The sequence below is a fragment of the Pristis pectinata genome, chromosome 8 (assembly GCF_009764475.1).
Source record: "Pristis pectinata isolate sPriPec2 chromosome 8, sPriPec2.1.pri, whole genome shotgun sequence".
NCBI lineage: Eukaryota > Metazoa > Chordata > Chondrichthyes > Rhinopristiformes > Pristidae > Pristis > Pristis pectinata.
The window spans coordinates 66,214,862-66,235,715 of NC_067412.1; the positions used below are offsets into that span (position 1 = coordinate 66,214,862).

Here is a 20,854-nt window from a genome sequence, read left to right on the forward strand (position 1 = left end):
AATTCTCCTAGAAATTCCTGGTGATCCATATTTATCCTGAAGTGACTTGAATTATGTTATGCACATAAATTATCTGTAACTATCCTCCATAGTACATCTTCCCAAGGAAATCACTCTGCTTTTCATTGGCTGAAGTAGCTGTAGTTCTGTTGCTTCCACTCTGCTTTCTGAGTAAATTGACTGTATTTCTTAAACAATTACCTTTTTTTTGCTGAGAATCATAAACCCTGCCCACCTCCAGGTAATTGTCTGGTGTGTTATTAATAAGTACTTTCATCACTGATATACTTCCAAGTTAATAAGTTTTGTTTTTGCCTTTCGTGATCCACAAGGTATTCAAAGATGAACTGGGAGCTGTAAAAGATGGCATGAAAATAGCCAATGATCTGGCTCACCAACTTGCAATCTCGGACGTACATCTTTCCACAGAAAATGCCCACCGTCTGGAGGAACTGACATCAAGATGGAAGATCTTGCAGGTATGAGCTACTAGTAATCAGGAAGAGTGCAGAGCCATATCTGGAACCAGGAGCATGTAAACCTTTATTGTGAAAGTGCAAATAAAGTAAAAAAAACAAAACAAATGAAACAGTGGCTCAGCTGTAAATTCTGTTCTCCTATTAGCTCTTAAGACAGCATTGCTGATGCCTTAATACATTGTGTTTAATATTTCCAAGTGAAATACCCTACCTCAGAACAATATCCACCCTGGAGCGATCTATAGAAAGCAGTTAGCCAGGTTTAAATAGTGAAGTGGAGATACTTAGATTGTCAGGAGTTTTGATTCATTAACCTTGGGAAATCAAGGAATAGTTAAACAAATGCTTCTATCAAGATATTAAACAGATCAGATTGAATCCACAGCTGGGTACTCTGGCCTGTGGAAAGTTTATGGACTAAACATAATTTGTCTCATTCCACCTGCTCTTCTCTCCTTAACATAAAACAGAACTTAGAATATGTTGGTCTATTTTCCCCGATATCAACACTACTCAATCACCAATCATTCCTTGAAGATCTGTAAAGATTCCCCATGACCACAAAACATAATCCAGCAATACTTCCAAATATTAATCAAATCTCACAGCCCACTGTTAGAACTCTGGAAAGTTACACCAGTTTTATCATTTAGAGTGAATGAGTTGCCCTGTTTCCTACAGTATTCGATCCTCTGTAATACTCCCCAGACTTGTAAACCACTGCACTTTATTTTCAAATAAGCTAAGAATTTAGCAATTACTTTTCTTGCTAGAAACTCCTCTATGATGCAACTGGTTAAGTCTATGAGCAACTTATGTGTACAGGCCTCAAAAAGAATCTTAACGTTGTGGAAATTAGAGGTTCTTCCATGAACCTCAGTGCCAGAGGAGAAGATTGACCCGAGTTTCAGCTCTTGATCAATGCCCAAAGAACCATGGTGTGTAAGTGGGCACGTACGTACATTCCAGGTGAAGAAAATCTCCAAATTTAGTATAACATAATTAGTGGTTAAAGAGGCTGCCAATATTCACTGTGTATGTTGTGGATTCTTTTAAGGCCAATCAGTGGGAATTTTCAGGATCAAATAAGTTGTCCATTCCCAGAGAATTTAAACTTTCTGAGCCAAGCTTTTTTTGTTGGAGATTTATTTCAAACTAAATCACAGTGAATAAAATCTGTAAGGCAGAAGTCTCTCACAGGCCCAGGATATTAATTTGTTAATTGTTTTATCCATTTTTTTAACCTATTTCCACTTACCTATTACAGGTGAAGTATACATGAAAACATAATGCTGCCCATTGACTTAATGTGCCAGACTTTCAGCCCCGATTTTAGGTACATTTAAACAAAGCTAATGCAAGTCCCTCCACTCTGTCACTAGTAAGTCACATGCTCTTTTGATACATAAATACAAACCACCAACTGGAATCAACAGATATATTCATGCTTTGAGTTACAGTTCAGTTTGTGATACTTCCATATCTAGCATATAACTGCTTTAGAGCTGAGAAGAGTGAAAAGGGAAGATGGAGAGGTTGGGGGGATGGGGAAGGGGTTGTATTGCCTGCCCTTTGTTTATCCTTTAGAAAAAGATTCACAAAGCTGAACATTCAGAAAGGAGTTACAAAGTCTTGTTGATGCTATCCTGTGACCTTTTTATGTGAGATCCAAATCTCAGGCTCTGGTGGCTATTGCTCTTCACTCCACAGACCTCCATAGAAGAACGCCTTAAGCAGCTTCAGGATGCTCACCGTGACTTTGGTCCAGGGTCCCAACATTTTTTATCCAGTAAGTTCAATCAAACACATTTGGGAAATATCATGGGATTACTTTCTTAGGGAATATCCAGGGAAGTTAACTTTTTAATAACTTTTCTGCAATTAAATAAACTACCATATACTTGACTACATCAATTGACTTAACGAAGTGAAGTCTGTGTTCCATTTGCGTTGCCTTCTTTTCTATTTTCTTCACTTTTACGTTTGTGACAATTTACAGCCATGTGCATACATAAATCAATCCATGCCGTTATTGATTACAGTCCCTGCAATTCACTCAACAATTATATTGTTCTGACTAACTCATTGTCCATTGCCTATCATCTTTAGCTTCCTTCTAATGTCTTTATCCCAAAGATAAAAAACATACAGTATGTATATCATGAATCTAACATGCTCCCTGATATTTATTATTCCACACCTATTTCCTGTACCAAACTTCTTGTGCAGCTGTCCATTCTCTCTGATCTTTCCAAATTTAGGGTGGATTATTCTCCTATGACAAAATAATTATTGAACATCATTTTATTAATGTTTTGGAAAAGGTAATTTGATATTGTTCCTCAAAGACAAAATCACTTCTGAAGTTTGCTTCTTATGAATCACAGGAAATGTTTTCCTAACATATTTATTCAAAGTAATCTGTCGTCTGTTCTGTGCTGTGATGTCTAAGTGAATGAGTCAACCATACGCACACCTCAAGACAAAAGTGAAGGCTTTCAAATATTTGACCTAAAAGTAGAGTTTATGCTATTAACTTCTTTGTGAGTATTTTTCACATTTTCTATCCCAATCTCTGTGTGATTCATAATTTCAGCTTCTGTCCAGGTTCCATGGGAGAGGGCCATCTCACCAAACAAAGTACCATACTACATCAAGTAAGTGTATCTTTGACAGCACACGCCTCTCCCATCTGAGTAGTAAATACATTTGACAAAAACATCCTTTTCAACATCGTCCTTGTACTTTGTTATATTTGTGGGTAAACATTATTGGAATGGAAGAAAGAAAAATGCTTTCTTTTTAAAATGTATATTATTTTGAAGAACAGTTTGCACATTCAAATAGGCTTTGCTAAGAGTGAGAGTATGTTTTATTGTTTTTTTTTACAGCGTGGTAACAGGCCCTTTCAGCCCAACGAGTCTGTGCCGTCCATTTTAAACCCCAAATTAACCTACCCATACATCTTTAGAATGTGGGAGGAAACCGGAACACCCGGAGGAAGAACATACAAAACTCCTTACAGACAGCGACGGGAATCGAACCCCGATCGCTGGCGCTGTAATAGCGTTGCATTAACTGCTACACTACCGTGTATAGTAAACATTATTTGCTATTAGAATTTGAGGAATCTCACCATCTTATGTTGAGTATATGGTTTAAACAAAGCAGAATCACAATCAAAAAGGACAAATTTACCAAGTGCATTAGCCCTACATGAAAACAATTGTGCTGGTTAGACCATTAGAGTTGATTGGAAGGTGATCACCTACAAAGGGAGGTAAGGAACTATTGCAAAGAATGAAAACAACTGGATGCCCCAAGCTTCATTATAAAGACTTATGCAATTGAGTTATGTAGGCATATAGAACATAGAACATTCAAGACCAAATCAAGCCAATCATGAAATTTGATTGGACACTTCTTGTTGTGAATCAATCTGGCAAAACTGCAATAAAGTGAAAATGTACTTAAATCATCAGGCATCACATCAACACCCCTGACCTCCCACCCATTCCCACCTCCATTCCCAAATGAAGATCCCCCCCACCTTACCAACTCTGTTCTACCATTTCCAGCCGCACCACCCACTGACACCACCTGACTGGCTCCTATCCTGATGCCAGCCTCCTCAATCCCCAAACTCCCTCAATGCTCCTGGCCAACCTCCATTCCCCAATCTCAGTTGCTAGCCCGATCTTCACCAACCCACACAGATGCTGTACTCTGAACACGGTTTCCCCACCCCCTCACCCACCACTGTCCCATGTAATCACAGATCTGAATCCAACACATCATTCTCCGCCACTTCTACCATCTCCAATGGCACCCCACCACCAAGTATATCTTCCCTTCCCCACCCCTTTCTGCCTTTCGCAGGGACCACTCTCTCCACGACTCCCTAGTTCACTCCTCCCCCTCCACCCATTCCACTCCCACCCTGGGAACTTTCCACTGCCCCCACCATAGGTGCAACACCTGCCCCTAAACCACCTCCATCACCTCCATCCAGGGACCCAAACAGTCCTTTCAGGTGAGACAGAGATTCACCTGCACCTCCTATAATATCATCTACTGCACTCAGTACTCCAAGTGTGGCCTCCTCTACATTGGTGAGACCAAACACAGACTAGGTGACCATTTCGCAGAACACCTGCACTCTGTCCGTAACGGCGATCTTCATCTCCCTGTTGCCAGTCACTTTAACTCCCCCTCCCACACTATCATTGATATGACAGTCCTCGGCCCCCTCCACTGCCAGGAGAATTCCAAGCCAAACTGGAGGAACAGCATCTCATTTTCCATCTTGGAAACTTGCAGCCTAACACCATGAACATTGAATTCTCCTACTTCAAGTAATCCCCAACCCCCCTTCCCCACAACACCCCCCCCCCCAACATGCTTCTCTTCTTCCTTTCCTAGCCTATCTCCTTTTTATACCCTTTTTTCCCCTTTCTCTCCTTACCTTTGACCTATCCCTCAGTGGATCTGCTCTCCCCTCCTCCCCTGCACCTGCCTACCACTTTCTCTTACCTGCTTCTACCTATCACCACATTCTGCCTACCCCACCTCCCCTCTTTTGTCCACCTATCACTGCTCTGCTTTTCCCTCCTATATATTGGGCTTCCCCCTTTCCTATCTTCAGTCCTGAAGAAGGGTCCTGACCCAAAACATTGACTGCCTGCTTTTCTCCACAGATGCTGCCTGGCCTGCTGAGTTCCTCCAACATCTTAGTGTTTTTCATCTAGATTCCAGCATTTGCAGTCCTTTGTTTCTCTGACAGAACCTATTGCCAATAGAACTGAAAGAAATTGCAGAAATACAAGAGAATGAAACCAAAGGAAGACTTAAAGACAAGAGGATAGAAATATCACTTATGTCCAACAACAGACATTTTGTGGATTTATGTGGTAGAAATTAATTTTCAGACATTTGAATTATACCTGCAATTTTGTTAATATCATGGCAACAAAGGAACCAAATTTTGGAAACAGAGTACAAACCACACGGTTACTATAAGCTTTAGCAGAAGTAAACAAGGACCAGCTTCTCCAAAGGATTTTGAATGCAATGCAGTGAATATCAGAACAAGTGACTGAGATGAATTTCTACCACATAAATCCACAAAACGAGTAGGTTGTTGGATATAAGTGATATTACGGAGGGTGTTGAAGGAGATTAGGAAGAGTTATGTGACTCTGACCATTGTGAGGATGTCAGTGGACACGGTACATTAAAAATCAGTCAGTATCTATCCATATTCAGATAGGATGAAGAAGAAGAAGCCTACAGAAGCACTACCGTTCTCTACCATTCTACATAATTGCAGGACAGCTGGCTCAACATATCTATAGGAACACTGCAATCTTTAATTAAAAAGTAATTACTAATTACCTAGGTGAAGAGAAAGTAATTAATATCAGCTGATGCAGATTTCAGAAATGATAACCTCAACAGAGTTTATTAAAGAGATGGCAAGATATGGTGTTTTAAGCATTCTTTCAACAACAGGTGAAAAGTGGTTCATATTTTCAGATGATACCAAATCAGGTGAGTCTGTGAATTTGGAGTCAACTGAAAATTGCAGAATGATTTTGATAAAACATTCCAGTGGATAAAACAATGACATATGACATATTTTCAGTTATTTGCTAGTGTTTCAAAGATTTAGACTAATGATCCAGAGACTTGAGTTCAAATCTCATCTTGTCAGCTGGAGAGTTTAAATTCAGTTAATTAGTAAATCTGGAATATAGAAGCTAATATCACTAATGATTACTATAAAACTGAGCCAGCCACATAAAAGCATTGGCTATTAGAGCAGGTCAGGGGCCATGTATCTTTCAGTGAATGCCTCCCCTTTTAATACCCTAAACCCCTAAATGTTCTATTAAGTATTAAAAAATAGGGTCTATTGGGGATCTTTATGAATTAATACAACATTTTAGGGATTTTGTTGAAGGTGGCAGTACTTTCAAGGACTTCAGAAAGGAAAGGGAGATTACAGATGAGGTAATGAGCAATGGGGTCAATGGTTGCTTTTGTTTGTAGAAGAAAGACCACCCTGATAGCAGAAGTAATATGGCGATTATCTTCTTGGACTAGCAGCCAGATTTCAGCATGAGTTTGAATCTCACTGTGGTAGCTTGGGAATTTAAATCTGGATTTTTTTTTGAAAAAGCTACTCTCAGTAATATCCATGAAGCTACTGGATTATCATAAAAAGACATCTGGTCCACTGATGTCCTCCAAGGAAGGAAATCTGCCATCCTTACATTGTCTGGCTCATATGTGACTCCAGATCCACCAATGTGGTTGATTCTTGACTTGCTTCATTTCTGGGAAATTTAGAGTGGATAAGAATTGCCAGCATTTTTAGTTGCATCCACATGCCATGAATGGATAAATAAAAAGTATGCAACCTTTCATCCTAGAATAATGTCAGTTATTCCACTAGCACAGAGGGACTGTCTTTCTCCCTTGACCATGCACAGTTTCACCAGTTAGTTAATGAAAGGACAGGGGAGATAGTACTACAACACAGTTGGACATTCACATTATTGGTGAGCTACCTGTAAAGGACCATATAGCTGATGCAGTGAGTACAAAACCATAGCAAGTAATGCTGATGTTGTGAGTATATTTGTATCATTGCAGGTTGGAACAATGGAATGTTAACTGTCACACAGGGGAGGGGTCCCGTTCAAGCCTCTCTCTACCATTTTTTGACTTCTCCTTGTTCTCAATTTACTAATCTACAACCCTCTGAGAAACGTTCAGGACTCTTCCTTAACTCCTCTATACAGTGAATGATTTATGGTTCTTGGTGGTTTACTCTGGCATTGTGCCTAAGTGGACCATCATGAAGAATTGACTTCACTCTCTGCTGGAGATGCTCTTATACAGAGAGATGATGAAAAGAAAACCTGTGAAATCAGAAATAAAAATAGGAAATGTTGGAAAGATACAGCAGGCATATCCAACATAGTGAACAGTTTTTTTTACTTTTTCCACTATGGGTAAACCTGCCCATAATTTTCAAGGATTTTTTTTAACTATTTTGCACAACACAGGGTCATAAAAAGTCATAGTTGGAAACTACCTTAAGTGATGCTACTTTAAGATTGTGCTTTTTTAACTGTCTCAGTTTCTCCTTTAATTTTATTTTTCCATGAGATAGCATGTTCCAAAATAGACATTAGTGCAGAGAAAAAGATTAATCTCAGATTCAGAACCTCATTAAAATTTCAAGCTCAAGAAGAATGCAGAATGAGAGCTTGTCTTGTTGCTGTGTTCATGCAGGGTTTTCACAGTAAGCTATCTTATTCCAGTTGTAAAAGTAATTTGCATGCAAATGAGAGAGAATGAGGATCAGGGGAGAAATTGTGGATCAATGTTTCAGGGATGTATGCACATATTGTGCTTTTATTCATGAGCTTTTGTCAGCTTCTGATGCTTCCTACAATACTTTAGCCAGTAGCCATTGCTTGAGAATTGTCTTTACAAAAGAGGTTCCAGTAGACCCATGTTAATACATGGTTAATACATGCTAATAAGGGGTGGCACGGTAGCGTAGCTGTTAGCGCGACGCTATTACTGCGCCAGCGATCGGGTTTCGATTCCCGTCGCTGTCTGTAAGGAGTTTGTACATTCTCCCATGTCTGCGTGGGTTTCCTCCAGGGTGCTCCGGTTTCCTCCCACATTGCAAAGACATACGGGTAGGTTAACTTGGGTTTAAAATGGGCGGCACGGACTCATTGGGCCGGAAGGGCCTGTTACCACACTGTAAATAAAATTTTTAAAAAACTTTAAAATACCAGTATTGTGATCAATATCCAGTATAAGATGGTGGTATCAGGGCATGTTTTTATTATTCCATTTCTGATTTAGACACAAAATGTACTCTTCTAATTACAAGCAACTTTTAATCTATACAGGATGATATGTTGAATTAGTTTCTCCTCGCTATTGCTCCACCAACTCACCATCCCAGGCTACCCCAGACCTCAGCTCCAAACTCACCATGGCTCAGTGCATTGCCTGTTGTGGAATTGCATCATGAGCTGATTTTATAATTTGGTGATTGTGTAAAAAGGATAACATTGGACCAGTTACGTTTTACACCCTTCTTCCAATTACCGAGCAATGTGTGTGTCGTGTGGCAGAAACACCTTCATCAAATGTTTGAAATTACCCTGTGTATGTCTGCTGCCAAGTTAGTTGATCAAGGCCATAGTGGTGGCAGTAACACAAGATTTGGCAATGGCATCCTTGGGCTGGGGAGGATTGATATGTCATTTAGGTGTATTGTGGTTCTCTTTGCTATGGGAAGATGTGTGTGACCTTGACTATGATACATGCAAAAAGCAAAACTACTGACAATCAATCATGTGTGAAAAAAATTCTTATCAGTATGAGTCACCTCAGTCTGGCCAGTATTACTGAACAAATGTTCCATAATTAGACAGCATCACTGGGACTCTGGGAGAAAACTAAAGGAATGGAACTGGGGATTCTTTTTCCCTGGTAGTGGCATTATTTAGGTTAATGATCAACACCAGAATATACTGTATCTGCTCTGCAGTGTCACCTGAACATGATCTGCATAACTAAAGGTTAATTACCAACCGTTGTCATTCTTCTGAAAAATAACTTCTGTTCCTCCAACTAAAAATTGAGTTTTTCAGTTCATACAACTAAGGCACAAAAGAAAGTCACAATAATAATTCACTTTTACTTTATATTCCTGAGATATGTACAATTTTTAAAAGCAGCCTGCTTTAATGTGCTTGCTCTATCCTTTCAGTCACCAGGGACAGACCACATGCTGGGATCACCCAAAGATGACCGAATTGTACCAGTCACTGGGTAGGGCTTCCTTTACAATCCTTAATTTTATTACAGATGTTCCACAGCAGTCCATTAACATTCTGTAAATCCAATATTGGTTGAAAATCTTTGTGATAAATAGAAATGTAAATCAACTGATCTTTCTAGTTACTGTTGGTTATTGTGTCTACTGGTGCAGTATGATTTTCCAAATCCATTATCCCGTCCAAATATTCCCTCACTGGGAATATAATCTCCCCCAAATGGAAAGATTTAAAAGGGACCTGAGGGGCAATTTTTTCACACAGAGGGTGGCGGTATATGGAACAAGCTGCCAGAGGAAGCTGTAGAAGTAGGTACAATTACATCTTTTAAAAGACATTAAGACAGGAATATGAAAAGGAAAGTTTGAGAGGGATATGGGTCTAATGCAGGCAAATGGGACTTGCTCAGGTAGACAGTTTGGTTGGCATGGACAAAATGGGCTGAAGGGCCTATTTCCATGCAGTAGGACTCTTGGTACATTAATGTATGTTTACAACAACAGGAACTACTTCTATTTATATCAAATCTTTAATAAAACATACCAAGGCCCTTCACAGCAGTGTTGTCAAACAAAATTGAACCCAAGCCAAATTAGGAATGACGAGGCTCAGTCATCTGATTGGATGCCCACCATTGGCTCATTAATAGTTTGCAGCTGCATGTGCTCTGCTTGCTGTTTACTGGCAGGCCATCTGAACTCCCTGAGCCTCTGTGTAATCCTGCGCTTCTCATTCATTATTGGCACATGGGGAAGTCACATGACTGGCCTCCAAGCTTGCTGCAAACATGTAATGCTTGGGCTTCCCAAGTGATTGGCAACGAAATCCTTAGAGATGCAATTTAACTATGTCCCTTTTGGAGCACATAGACATGTAAGGTTTCCTGTCAGCCACCCAGGGAGAAGGGTAGATTCAAAAAATATTTCATAAGAATACTATGTTTTATAAAATCCATCACAATCCTCCCTCTATGAAACAAGGCTCAACAATACCACACCACCCCCACAGACTCCCCACTACTCCAGATCACTTTCTGAACACCTCTCATCCCAGACTACCCTCGCATCCCAAACCAGACTTCCAGACTGAGCCAGTGATTCCATTCATTCCCTGGTCTCACTCAGTCAGAGTTCACTCACTGACTGGTGATCCCGGAGCACTGAAAAATCTCAGTGGAGCCCAGACTGATGAAAAGGGAAACCACCCACTGACACCCTGACCAGAAGATTCCACCTCACAGAGCATGGTGAGGAACTGATGAGGGATGTGATTTCCCATGGGTAGGAAATTGTATAATCACCTGTTCCCTTAACTGCTGTCCTTGAGTCAAATAATCTGGCCCTCTGTGACCAATGACTAAAACCTTGGTTAAAGAGTAGATTTTAACGAGTGTCATAATGAAGGAGAGACGGCAGCCAATAATGGTGTGATTTAATGCTGTAATGCTCAAAGAACCAAAATTGCAAGAGTCCAGATATCTTGGAGGGTTAGAGGGCCAGAAGAGGTTACACAGACAAAGGGATGAGACCACTGAGGGATTGGAAGTATGGATGAGGATTTTAAGAGAAAGCCTTTGCTTAACCAGAAGCCAAGAACAGAGATGATGGGTGGACAAGATGGTGTGAGTTAGGATGCAGACAGCAGATTGCTTTAGGTGCTGAGGTTTTTGTAGATTTAATTGGCAGGAGTGCATTGGAACGGGCAGATCTATGGGTAACAGCAGCATAGGTGAAGGTTTCAGCATCAGAGGCAAGGGTGGAGAAATGCAAAGTTACAGAGATGGAAATCAACTGTCTTAGTGATGATGACTGTATGTAAATGGAAGCTCAACTTAGGTGTAAGTATTAGACACAGCCTGCCAATGGATCTGGTTTGGTCCCTGACATTTCCCTGGGACAGGACTGGAATTGATGCCCAGAGAACAGCTTATAACAGGAACCAGAGATAGTGGAGATTTGACGGCAAACAGTCTTTCATACTGTATATCAAGCTGGAAGAAATTTTGCTCATTCAGTACTCTATGCTGGATGAGTCTGATAATTTGGAGACAGTAGAAATAGATTAATCTTTGAACAATATAAACTAATTTCCCCTCTCAAAGGTACATTGATAGATATCTCGTTCTTTTCCAATTTCCTTATAGCTGCTCTGAATAACATCAAATTCTCAGCTTATAGAACTGCCATGAAGCTGAGACGTGTGCAGAAGGCACTTCGCTGTAAGTATATCTGGGCCATTTCAAAGCCTTGGCTTTCTTTGTTGTCAGGAACTGTATCGTCTTCCAGTCACCACAGAATAGTCAGGAAGTCACCTGCCATATCTTCAGTTCATTGAAACCATATTGATAAAATTAAATTGATTCAAAGCCTGTTTTGTCATGACATTTTAACACCACCTCCCAATGTCTGAATTGACCGTACCCCTCTAATTTAAAGCTTTGTCCAATTTTCAGTCCCGCCCAGAATAGCCCATATTTACAAGTCAAGCCTCTGACCACACAAACACTTTGAGCACTGTGTTATCAGACAATGAGGCTTATTCATCAGCATGGTAAATGAAGCAAACACAACAAGCATTGAAGCCTACATTATCAAGAACCAACTAAGATGGAGCGGACATGTTGTTCAGATGAAAGATGAACGTCTGCCGAAACAAATCTTCTACTCCCAGCTTAAAGAAGGCAAACATAAAAGAGGCAGACAACAGAAGAGATTCAAAGACGTCTTAAAAGCCAACATGAAGAAATGTAACATCAACATCAGCAATTGGGAAACCAATGCCAAGGACAGGAAACTCTGGCAAACCATCATCCAAGAAGGAACAGCAACCTTCGAAGCCAACAGATGTGCAGAATTAGAGGAAAAGAGAAGAAAATGGAAAGAGAGGCAGCAACAACCAAAGCCCGATCTGCCATCTGGAACTACCTGTCCTGAATGCGGAAGAACCTTCAGAGCCAAGATTGGACTCATAAGCCACTTGAGAGCCCATAAACAGTTCAACAGAATGAGGATCATCATCCTCAACATCGAGGGATAGCCACGACGATGACTCAGTGCCCATTGAGAGCAGTTGAAGGCTTGATGCGCCACAAGCATTCATTGTTTGTTGTCAGTGTGAAACAGTAAAATGGGTGATAGCTACACACCATCCTATTTTACATCACTGCCTATATGTCCATCCACTGAAGTTCTTGGAGATATAATGTAGGCCGTTGTATTGATATTGCTCATGTTACTCAGTTGCTTCAGGTGAAGAACTATTCCATGGAATACTAAACTAAGTGGTGGAATTGCCCTTTGTGGCTGCACTATACAACATTGCCTTACTTTTATGAGCCACGTTCTCTCTAGGTTATCTATGATTACTCTCTTGAGCTTATAAAGGAGCAGAGCAAAGAACCCAAATTGCAAAAGCCTAACTCATTAAAATCACATAATTAAATGTCTCTAATTAATTCCTTCTAAATGGACAAATTATATCTTGGCAGACCTATTTTATTGAAAATAATAATGTTGCATTAATAGAATACTTCATGTTGTTTATTTTCCCCTCTTTACATTATTCTTTATTAGTGGATCTGTTAAGCATAAGCAGCGCCTCGAATATCTTCAGTCAATACAAACTACAGCAGAGCGACCAGACAATCGATGTTCTGGAAATCATCCAGTGCCTCACCGCAATGTACGATCACCTCGAGCAGGAGCGTGGGATCATTGTTAACGTGCCTCTATCTGTGGACATGTGTCTTAACTGGCTTCTCAATGTTTACGACAAGTAGGTTTTAATTTCACTGCCTCTTCACATCATCTACTCCTTAGCAAGGTTGAGCACAGATGATAGCACGTTATGTTGTATGCATAAAATGATTATGGTAAATATAAGATACTGGAGCAGATCTTCTGTTGCTGCAAAATAACTGGCCATCTACCCCGGGTCATGCTATTTGTTCCAGTTTGGCTCCCTGGTGCATTTTTCTCTGGGCAGATTACAGAACAGGTGCTGATTCAGCACAGGTGGCCTACTGCACTCACAGAACACTTTGACACCTCCACACTCAACAACTCATAAACCCTCCAAGTCCTTTTCATTCAGTTGGCCAGCAACATTTGGGATATTTTCAGAAGCCTTAAAAATAATATTTTTTTAAGATAAGATAGCTTTATTAGTCACATGTACATCGAAACACACAGTGAAATGCATCTTTTTTTGCGTAGAGTGTTATGGGGGCAGCCTGCAAGTGTCGCCATGCTTCCAATGCCAACACAGCATGCCCACAACTTCCTAACCCCTACATCTTTGGAATGTGGAAGGAAACTGGAGCACCCGGAGGAAACCCATGCAGACACAGGGAGAACGGACAAACACCTTACAGACAGCAGCCGGAATTGAACCGGGGTCACCGGCACTGTAAAGCATTATGCTAACATTATGCACACTAAAAACACACTTAAGAACAACCAAAACATTAATAATAACTTAAATATTTTGTTTTAAAGTTCCAATTCCCTTTCTACCAGCACTCTATTTCTCCTACTCATTCCGATGGATTGTTGTTATTATGTTGAAACCACCTGCTGCACGATTGCACACTGTGAAAATCGTGCAGGAGCAGCCAGAGGCATCAGGGTGGAAAATGGTGTTGCTGCTCAGCCCCACACCAGCCATGGAAACCAGGGCTGGTTTGGGAAAGCAGGAGTTTGGGACTGGTTTGACTAAGCCAGCAAGCCAGTCCCAGCATTGGTTTGCTAGCTAAGTCAACTGGCATGATGGCTTGGGTGCCAGCCTAAACTGATGAGTTGGGGATCCCTTTGGTTACAATAAGAACAACACAAAATAAGTTTTGAGTGCATCAATTCAATTTCTGATAGGTACAACTCTACTCCAAAATCTGATTATAATTTGACATTAAGTTGGTAAGATGGTAGAGGGATGGCATATTTACTTAGTGAAATATCAGACTGGCATACAGTAAAAGATACTGTTCAAGGATTAAAACAATAGTACTAGACATTTTCAGTACATCTAGCTTGTGGAGAAGAAGTCCAGAAATACCTTTGTTCCAGGCATGCCATGTACCTCATAGAACCATAGAACCATAGAACAATACGGCACAATACAGGCCCTTTGGCCCACCATGTTGTGCCGCTCTTCAAACCACACCTAAGACTATCTAACCCCTTCCTCCCACATATCCCTCTAACTTTAAATTCCTCCATATGCTTATCTAACAATCTCTTGAACTTGTCCAATGTATCAGCCTCCACCACCACCCCAGGCAGCGCATTCCATACACCAACCACTCTCTGGGTGAAAAACCTCCCTCTGACATCACCCTTAAACTTCCCACCCAATACCTTAAAGCCATGTCCTCTTGTTTTGAGCATTGGCACCCTGGGAAAGAGGCGCTGGCTGTCCACTCTATCTATTCCTCTCAATATCTTGTATACCTCTATCATGTCTCCCCTCATCCTCCTTCTCTCCAACGAGAACAGCCCTAGCTCCTTTAGTCTCTCCTCATAGTCCATACTCTCTAATCCAGGCAGCATCCTGGTAAATCTCCTCTGCACCCTTTCCAACACCTCCACATCCTTCCTATAATGAGGCGACCAGAACTGGACACAGTACTCTAAGTGTGGCCTAACCAGAGTTTTGTAAAGCTGCATCGTCACTTCGCGGCTCTTAAACTCGATCCCCTGACTTATGAAAGCTAACATCCCATAAGCTTTCTTAACTACCCTATCCACCTGTGAGGCAACTCTCAGTGATCTGTGGATATGAACCCCCAGATCCCTCTGCTCCTCTACACTGCCCAGAATCCTGCCATTTACCCTGTACTCCGCCTCGGAGTTTGTCCTTCCAAAGTGTACCACCTCACACTTCTCCAGATTGAACTCCATCTGCCACTTGTCAGCCCAGCTCTGCATCCTATCAACATCCTTCTGCAAGCTCCGACAGCCCTCCACACTATCCACAACACCGCCGATCTTTGTGTCATCTGCAAACTTGCTAACCCAGCCTTCCACCCCCTCATCTAAGTCGTCAATAAATATCACAAAAAGCAGAGGTCCCAGAACCGATCCCTGTGGGACACCGCTAGTCACAGCCCTCCAATCCGAATGCATTCCCTCCACCACAACCCTCTGCTTTCTACAGGCAAGCCAATTTTCTGGGGAGAATTTGATGAGTAGCTGCAGAAGCAGCATTACTTCATGGAAGAATCATGCTGCACCTCACTGAAGTGAAGTGTTGACTTAGAATGAGAAGACCTTCCTTGCAGTAATTACTAATTTTGGCCAATAGAAGAAAAAGGAAACAGAAGTACCAGATAATATGGACAGGCCCGGTAGTGTAGCGGTTAGCGTAATACTTTACGGTGCCAGAGACCCGGGTTCAATTCTGGCCGCTGTATGTAAGGAGCTTGTACGTCCTCCCCGTGTCTGTGTGGGTTTCCTCCGGGTGCTCTGGATTCCTCCCACATTCCAAAGACGTACGGGTTAGGAAGCTGTGGGCATGCTATGTTGGCGTCAGAAGTGTGGCGACACTTGCGGGCTGTCCCCAGGACGCTCTACGCAAAAGATGCATTTCACTGTATGTTTCGATGTACGTGTGACTAATAAAGATATCTTATCTTGTCTTATCTTAATTGGAGGCAGAAGCCTAAAACTTAGAGTGCATCCAAAAACGTGCAAGTTGGGCTTGGTGAACTTTAGTTACACACCTCCTTAGTTGAAAATGTGTGTCCAGTACTTGGTTCCAAGACCAGGTTCAAGTAGTCAGGATGATCAGATGTTGTTGACCTGATTGAGCCTGTGCTGTGGCCAGAAAATTGTGGGGAGGCATTGAAGCCTGTGCAGACACTGTGGTAGGGAGGGGTGAGAAACATAAGGACATAAGAAATAAACACAGGGCTGGGTCATTTGGTCCCTTAGGTCCTGCTCCACCATTCATCAAGACCATTGTTGATTCTCTCCCTCAACTTCATTTTCCTTCACCATCCCCATATCCCATTATCCCCTGAGTATCCAGAAATCTATCGATTTATATTTTGAATGAACTCAATGAATGAAGCTCAATAGCCCTCCATTACAAAGAATTCCAAAGATTCACCACTGTCCACATGAAGAAATTTCTCTTCATGTTAGTTCTAAATGGTTTAGCCCTTATTTGAGACTGTGACTCTTGGTTCTAGAGTCCTCAATCAAGGCGAGCATTCTCCCTGCATCTGCCTGCATTATCAGCCTGGTGGGTATGTTTGGATGGTAGATGGGAAGAGGTGTTGGGAGAGCTATCAAAGCCTGTGGTTGAGGGGGTGGGGAAGCCATGGACACCTGTACAATCTGTGGTGGGGATGGAATTTGTGCAGTGCAGAGACAGCCAGAAGGATGCAAAGTCAGGAAGAGACATACCTGATAGGGGTTCCAGTCCAGCCATGCACTGGAAAAACCATTACACAGTGATGTGCATATCTGGACCAAGTAGGGCATTGCATGGAAAATGACAACATTCTATGTATCTTGATGCAATGGACAAAAGTGCCTGGTTGAATTTCCAATATGATGGAAGTGGTCATTGTCACACTTCACTCCTGTATAGATCAATCTTTAGTTGCATCACTGAAACAAAAACAAGATTATGCATTTGGATTTCTAACTGAGCTTCATTAACAAAGGGAAGCACCAATCATTTTGCACTTATGAACATATCCCTTGGACATTAAGTCATGCCAATATTAATTCCCTCACTAAAGCTGTTTTCCATTGGATAAGGCTCTATTAGTGGTTTCCCATGCTGAATCTTCTACTCACCCACAGTAAATCCCATGACTTGCAGTCTGCTGTGCAGAATCTGTATGCTGGGAGTTATCACTACCAGTTTAAGTCTGTGCACCATGCAAAAGAAGCCTCAGTTACAGAAGAACAAATTTAAATGTCACACATGAACTGTAATGAAGGTTATTTTTATTCTTGAATTTTAAATAGGAAACATTAATTTGCATAAGACATATTTGAACTATCCTTGGGGTTGGTTTCCTGCAATAAGAGAACTGAATTTTATTACATCTCATCTGACACTTCATAGAACCTTAATTATTTAAGTGCACAAGGAACCATAAATATGATGAAGTTCCTAGATTTGACTGCAGATCTGCCTCCAGGCACATGCAGTGGGTTCCAGTGGGTTGAATTGGGATCCAGAGCTTGTGTGCTAATTAGCAGAAACTTGTCAAATTTCCTACTCCTGATTGCTATCCAGAATTATGTGAATGTGGGACGATGATGGCATAGACCTAGTGTGATGTTTGCAACAATCAGAAACACCAGCGCCACTTATTATCACAGCTCATGCTAAAGGGCCCTTGAATCAGCTAGCTAGCACCCTATGGAATCATAGATCAGGCTGAGAGAGAAAAGCAGGGTAAATTCTTGCCAGAATTTGATTGATAAGCATTTCTGTTTTGAAGACTTCAATAGACATGATCAGAGCTGAAAAATACAAACAAGTTTTCACTTCCTTCAAATGTTGTTTGATGTATATTTTTTTCTGCTTCTTATATTTAACTTATTTTGTTCTTTCACTTCTCTCTAGTGGTCGCAATGGCAAGATTCGAGCATTATCCTTCAAAACCGGAATTATAACTTTGTGCAATGCAGAGGTGGAAGAGAAATATCAGTGTAAATATTAGACACAAAGATGGAAGGGAAGGCTTTGGTTTATTAATGTCTTATCACTTTTCCCCAAAACATCCCAGAATGCTTCTTGTACAATGCATTATTGTCAGTTTAACGTCATTGTTTATCCTACAACCTGCATCACAGGGACATATTCCTTTGTATGTTTTACCAGACTCAGGACTTCTTGGCTATTCTGGTGTATATTAAAAATTTCAGTGCACACTCAAAAGAAGAGCAACAAGCAACACAAAGAAAACTAATCTTTCTGCTGCTCGCAGGATCATTCTGTGTGAAAAATGGCTTACTTGCATAGCAAATAACCTTACTCCAAACAGTACTCTGCAGTGGATTCTGAAAGTTATGATAGGATGTTGAATAAGTGCAAGTCTTTCCTTACTGTTTACGGTGAAATAAAACGATGTTACATGCTTTAATTCAGTTTAAATTTAATATACAAATATTTGTGCCAAGTAAAACATGTGCAGAATGCAAGTTCTGTTGCAAAATAATCACAAATAGGTAATTTTAAAAAATCATCACAGACCTATATTAGATTTTCTGGTGTGACACAGCCAACTCACATTAGCAGCTGCCTAGCTGATTTTTAGATTCTGGCACTGTAGTAGTCAAGGAAGAAAGAACATTATCGCAGATCAGCTGCTTCCCCAAGGGTGAACATGGGTCTTTCTTGAAAGCTGGTTAGAATACAGATTTTGGAGAGGCTTAGAGCAGGTAGACTAAGCAGTTTAATTTGAGAGTGTTTCATCTTCCATTTATTGCAACAACAGCAGCTACTCTTCAGAAGTATTTCAATAGCTATAAGATGCTTCAGGACACTTTGTGTTCCTCAGAGGCACTACATTAATCTAGGTTCATTTTTTTTTCCCTCCACCAGTCTCCTGAAGAAAACCAATAAACATTAAATTTCTGAAGTTAATTATTCACTTATACAATCGACTTAACATTATTTCCCTCCATAGACTTGTACAAGCAAGTGAGCAGCTCAACCAACCTGTGTGATCAGCGGCACCTCAGCCTTCTCCTACATGAAGCCATTCAGATCCCCCGCCAGCTGGGCGAGGTGGCAGCATTTGGAGGAAGCAATGTGGAACCCAGTGTCAGGAGCTGCTTCCGGTTTGTAAGTCTGCTGTGAGCATTTTTCCATGGAGGAGTTGGGTTGCAGGAAGGAGGAAGGGCAGGCTGGGCAAAGATGGAATGATCTGAGACAGGTGAGGCTGGGAAATGTTATGGGAATGCTTACACCTCACAAGACTTGTCTGAAATTGCAGCCCAGCCTCTAATGTTTTATCACTCCTTTACCTTAATTTTGATTACCAGTCAAATTATTGACACAATCAATTTAAAACAGAACTGGATATGCAGCATCAGGAAATAAATTAACAAAAAAAAGTCAAACTGGAAAACTTTCCCTGCTGTAAAATGGAACCGATGCACTTCCTAGTTTCAGAATGAAAATAAACTTTTCTTCACCTTTTAATGATAAATATTGGATTTTGGAATGAAAATAACTATTGTATAAGATTTCTGAAAAAAAAACGTACTGTCACTTCTCTGCCTTAGACCCCTACTATATTTAGTTTCAATTTGTAGTTTGTATGATTTATTTCTGGGTCATTGGGGCGTAGTTCTTTTTACTGAAAAATGGGCAATGACAACTCTTCTGTGATAAATCTGCTAATCACACCTTAATCCTGCAAACCATTTTTCAGAGCTCTCTATTCTCACAACTTCAGCTCATTGCAGCAGCATCTCACTGGCTGTTCCTGGCGATGCTTTCAAGCCACTGGGCATCCAGTGAAAGAAGGAAAATTATCTGCTTTTTATTTCAAAAATAAACTTCACTCATAATAAAAAAAATACAAAGGAAGAAACAGTGCTAAAACATTCAGTAATGTAACCTTTAAGGAGAAGAAACATACAAACAAACATTGCACCATTGCCCCTTACATGGCTCCCTGAGGTGATACCCTTTTCATTGTTCAAGGGGCTTCCCCACCCACTTCTGCCCTTCCATGTGTAGTACCAGAAGGAGCCTCAAGTGTGGTCCTTCCCTACAGAGCCTTAGCATTGGTTGCACCGAGCTTCAGTGCCAGTCTACAGCGTTCCCTACAGACTAAAGGGCGTCATTCACTGAGTTGATGACCTTCCAGCAGCACTTGATGTCTGTCTCGGTGTGTCCCTGGGAACAGCCCATAGATCAGAGAGCCCTCTGTTATGCAGCTGCTGGGGATGAACCTGAACACAGACCATTACATCCATCTCCATACCCTCTTAGCAAATCCACAGTCTGCAAAGAGGTGGGTGACCATTTCTTTCCCACTGCAGCCATCCCGAAGGCAGCGTACATTGGGGGTGATATGTTGTCTGTAGAGGAAAGCTCTGACTGAGGGGGCACCTCTCACTGCCAGCCAAGCCAGGTATTGGTGCTTGTTGGTCAGATCTGGCAATGAGGTGTTCTGCCACATGGCTTGGACCATTTGCTCTGGGAACAAACCCACAGAATCCATAGTGTCCCTGTCCCGCAGTGTCTGCAGTACATTCCGTGCTGACCACTGCCTGCTGGACTTGTGTTCAAAGATGCTCACTTGGAAGAACTCTTCTACAAAGGACAGGTAGTGCGGCATTGTCCAGCTGACTGGGACGTTGAGTGGTAGAGGGGCCAGGCCTATCTTCCGCAACACCAAGGAGGGTAATTATCACCCTTATCATGTTTGAAGGCAGAAGCACAAACCATCTGGAATGCGAGTCTCAGAGACATTACTGAATGCATCACTTCATACTAACAGCAGCTACTGGGAAAACTTGGGTC

The 20,854-nt window shown here is 41.3% G+C and overlaps 1 protein-coding gene across 1 annotated transcript in view; it reads left to right on the forward strand.

Moving 5' to 3' along the window:
* The window catches only part of drp2 (dystrophin related protein 2), a 42,573-nt gene that overhangs the window by 11,270 nt on the left and 10,449 nt on the right, over positions 1-20,854 (forward strand). The window contains exons 5-12 of the mRNA XM_052022302.1: positions 333-479; positions 2,190-2,268; positions 3,076-3,136; positions 9,286-9,347; positions 11,496-11,570; positions 12,925-13,126; positions 17,939-18,024; positions 19,005-19,162. Of these exons, the coding sequence (XP_051878262.1) occupies positions 333-479; positions 2,190-2,268; positions 3,076-3,136; positions 9,286-9,347; positions 11,496-11,570; positions 12,925-13,126; positions 17,939-18,024; positions 19,005-19,162 (870 nt within the window). The remainder of the gene's footprint in view (positions 1-332; positions 480-2,189; positions 2,269-3,075; positions 3,137-9,285; positions 9,348-11,495; positions 11,571-12,924; positions 13,127-17,938; positions 18,025-19,004; positions 19,163-20,854) is intronic.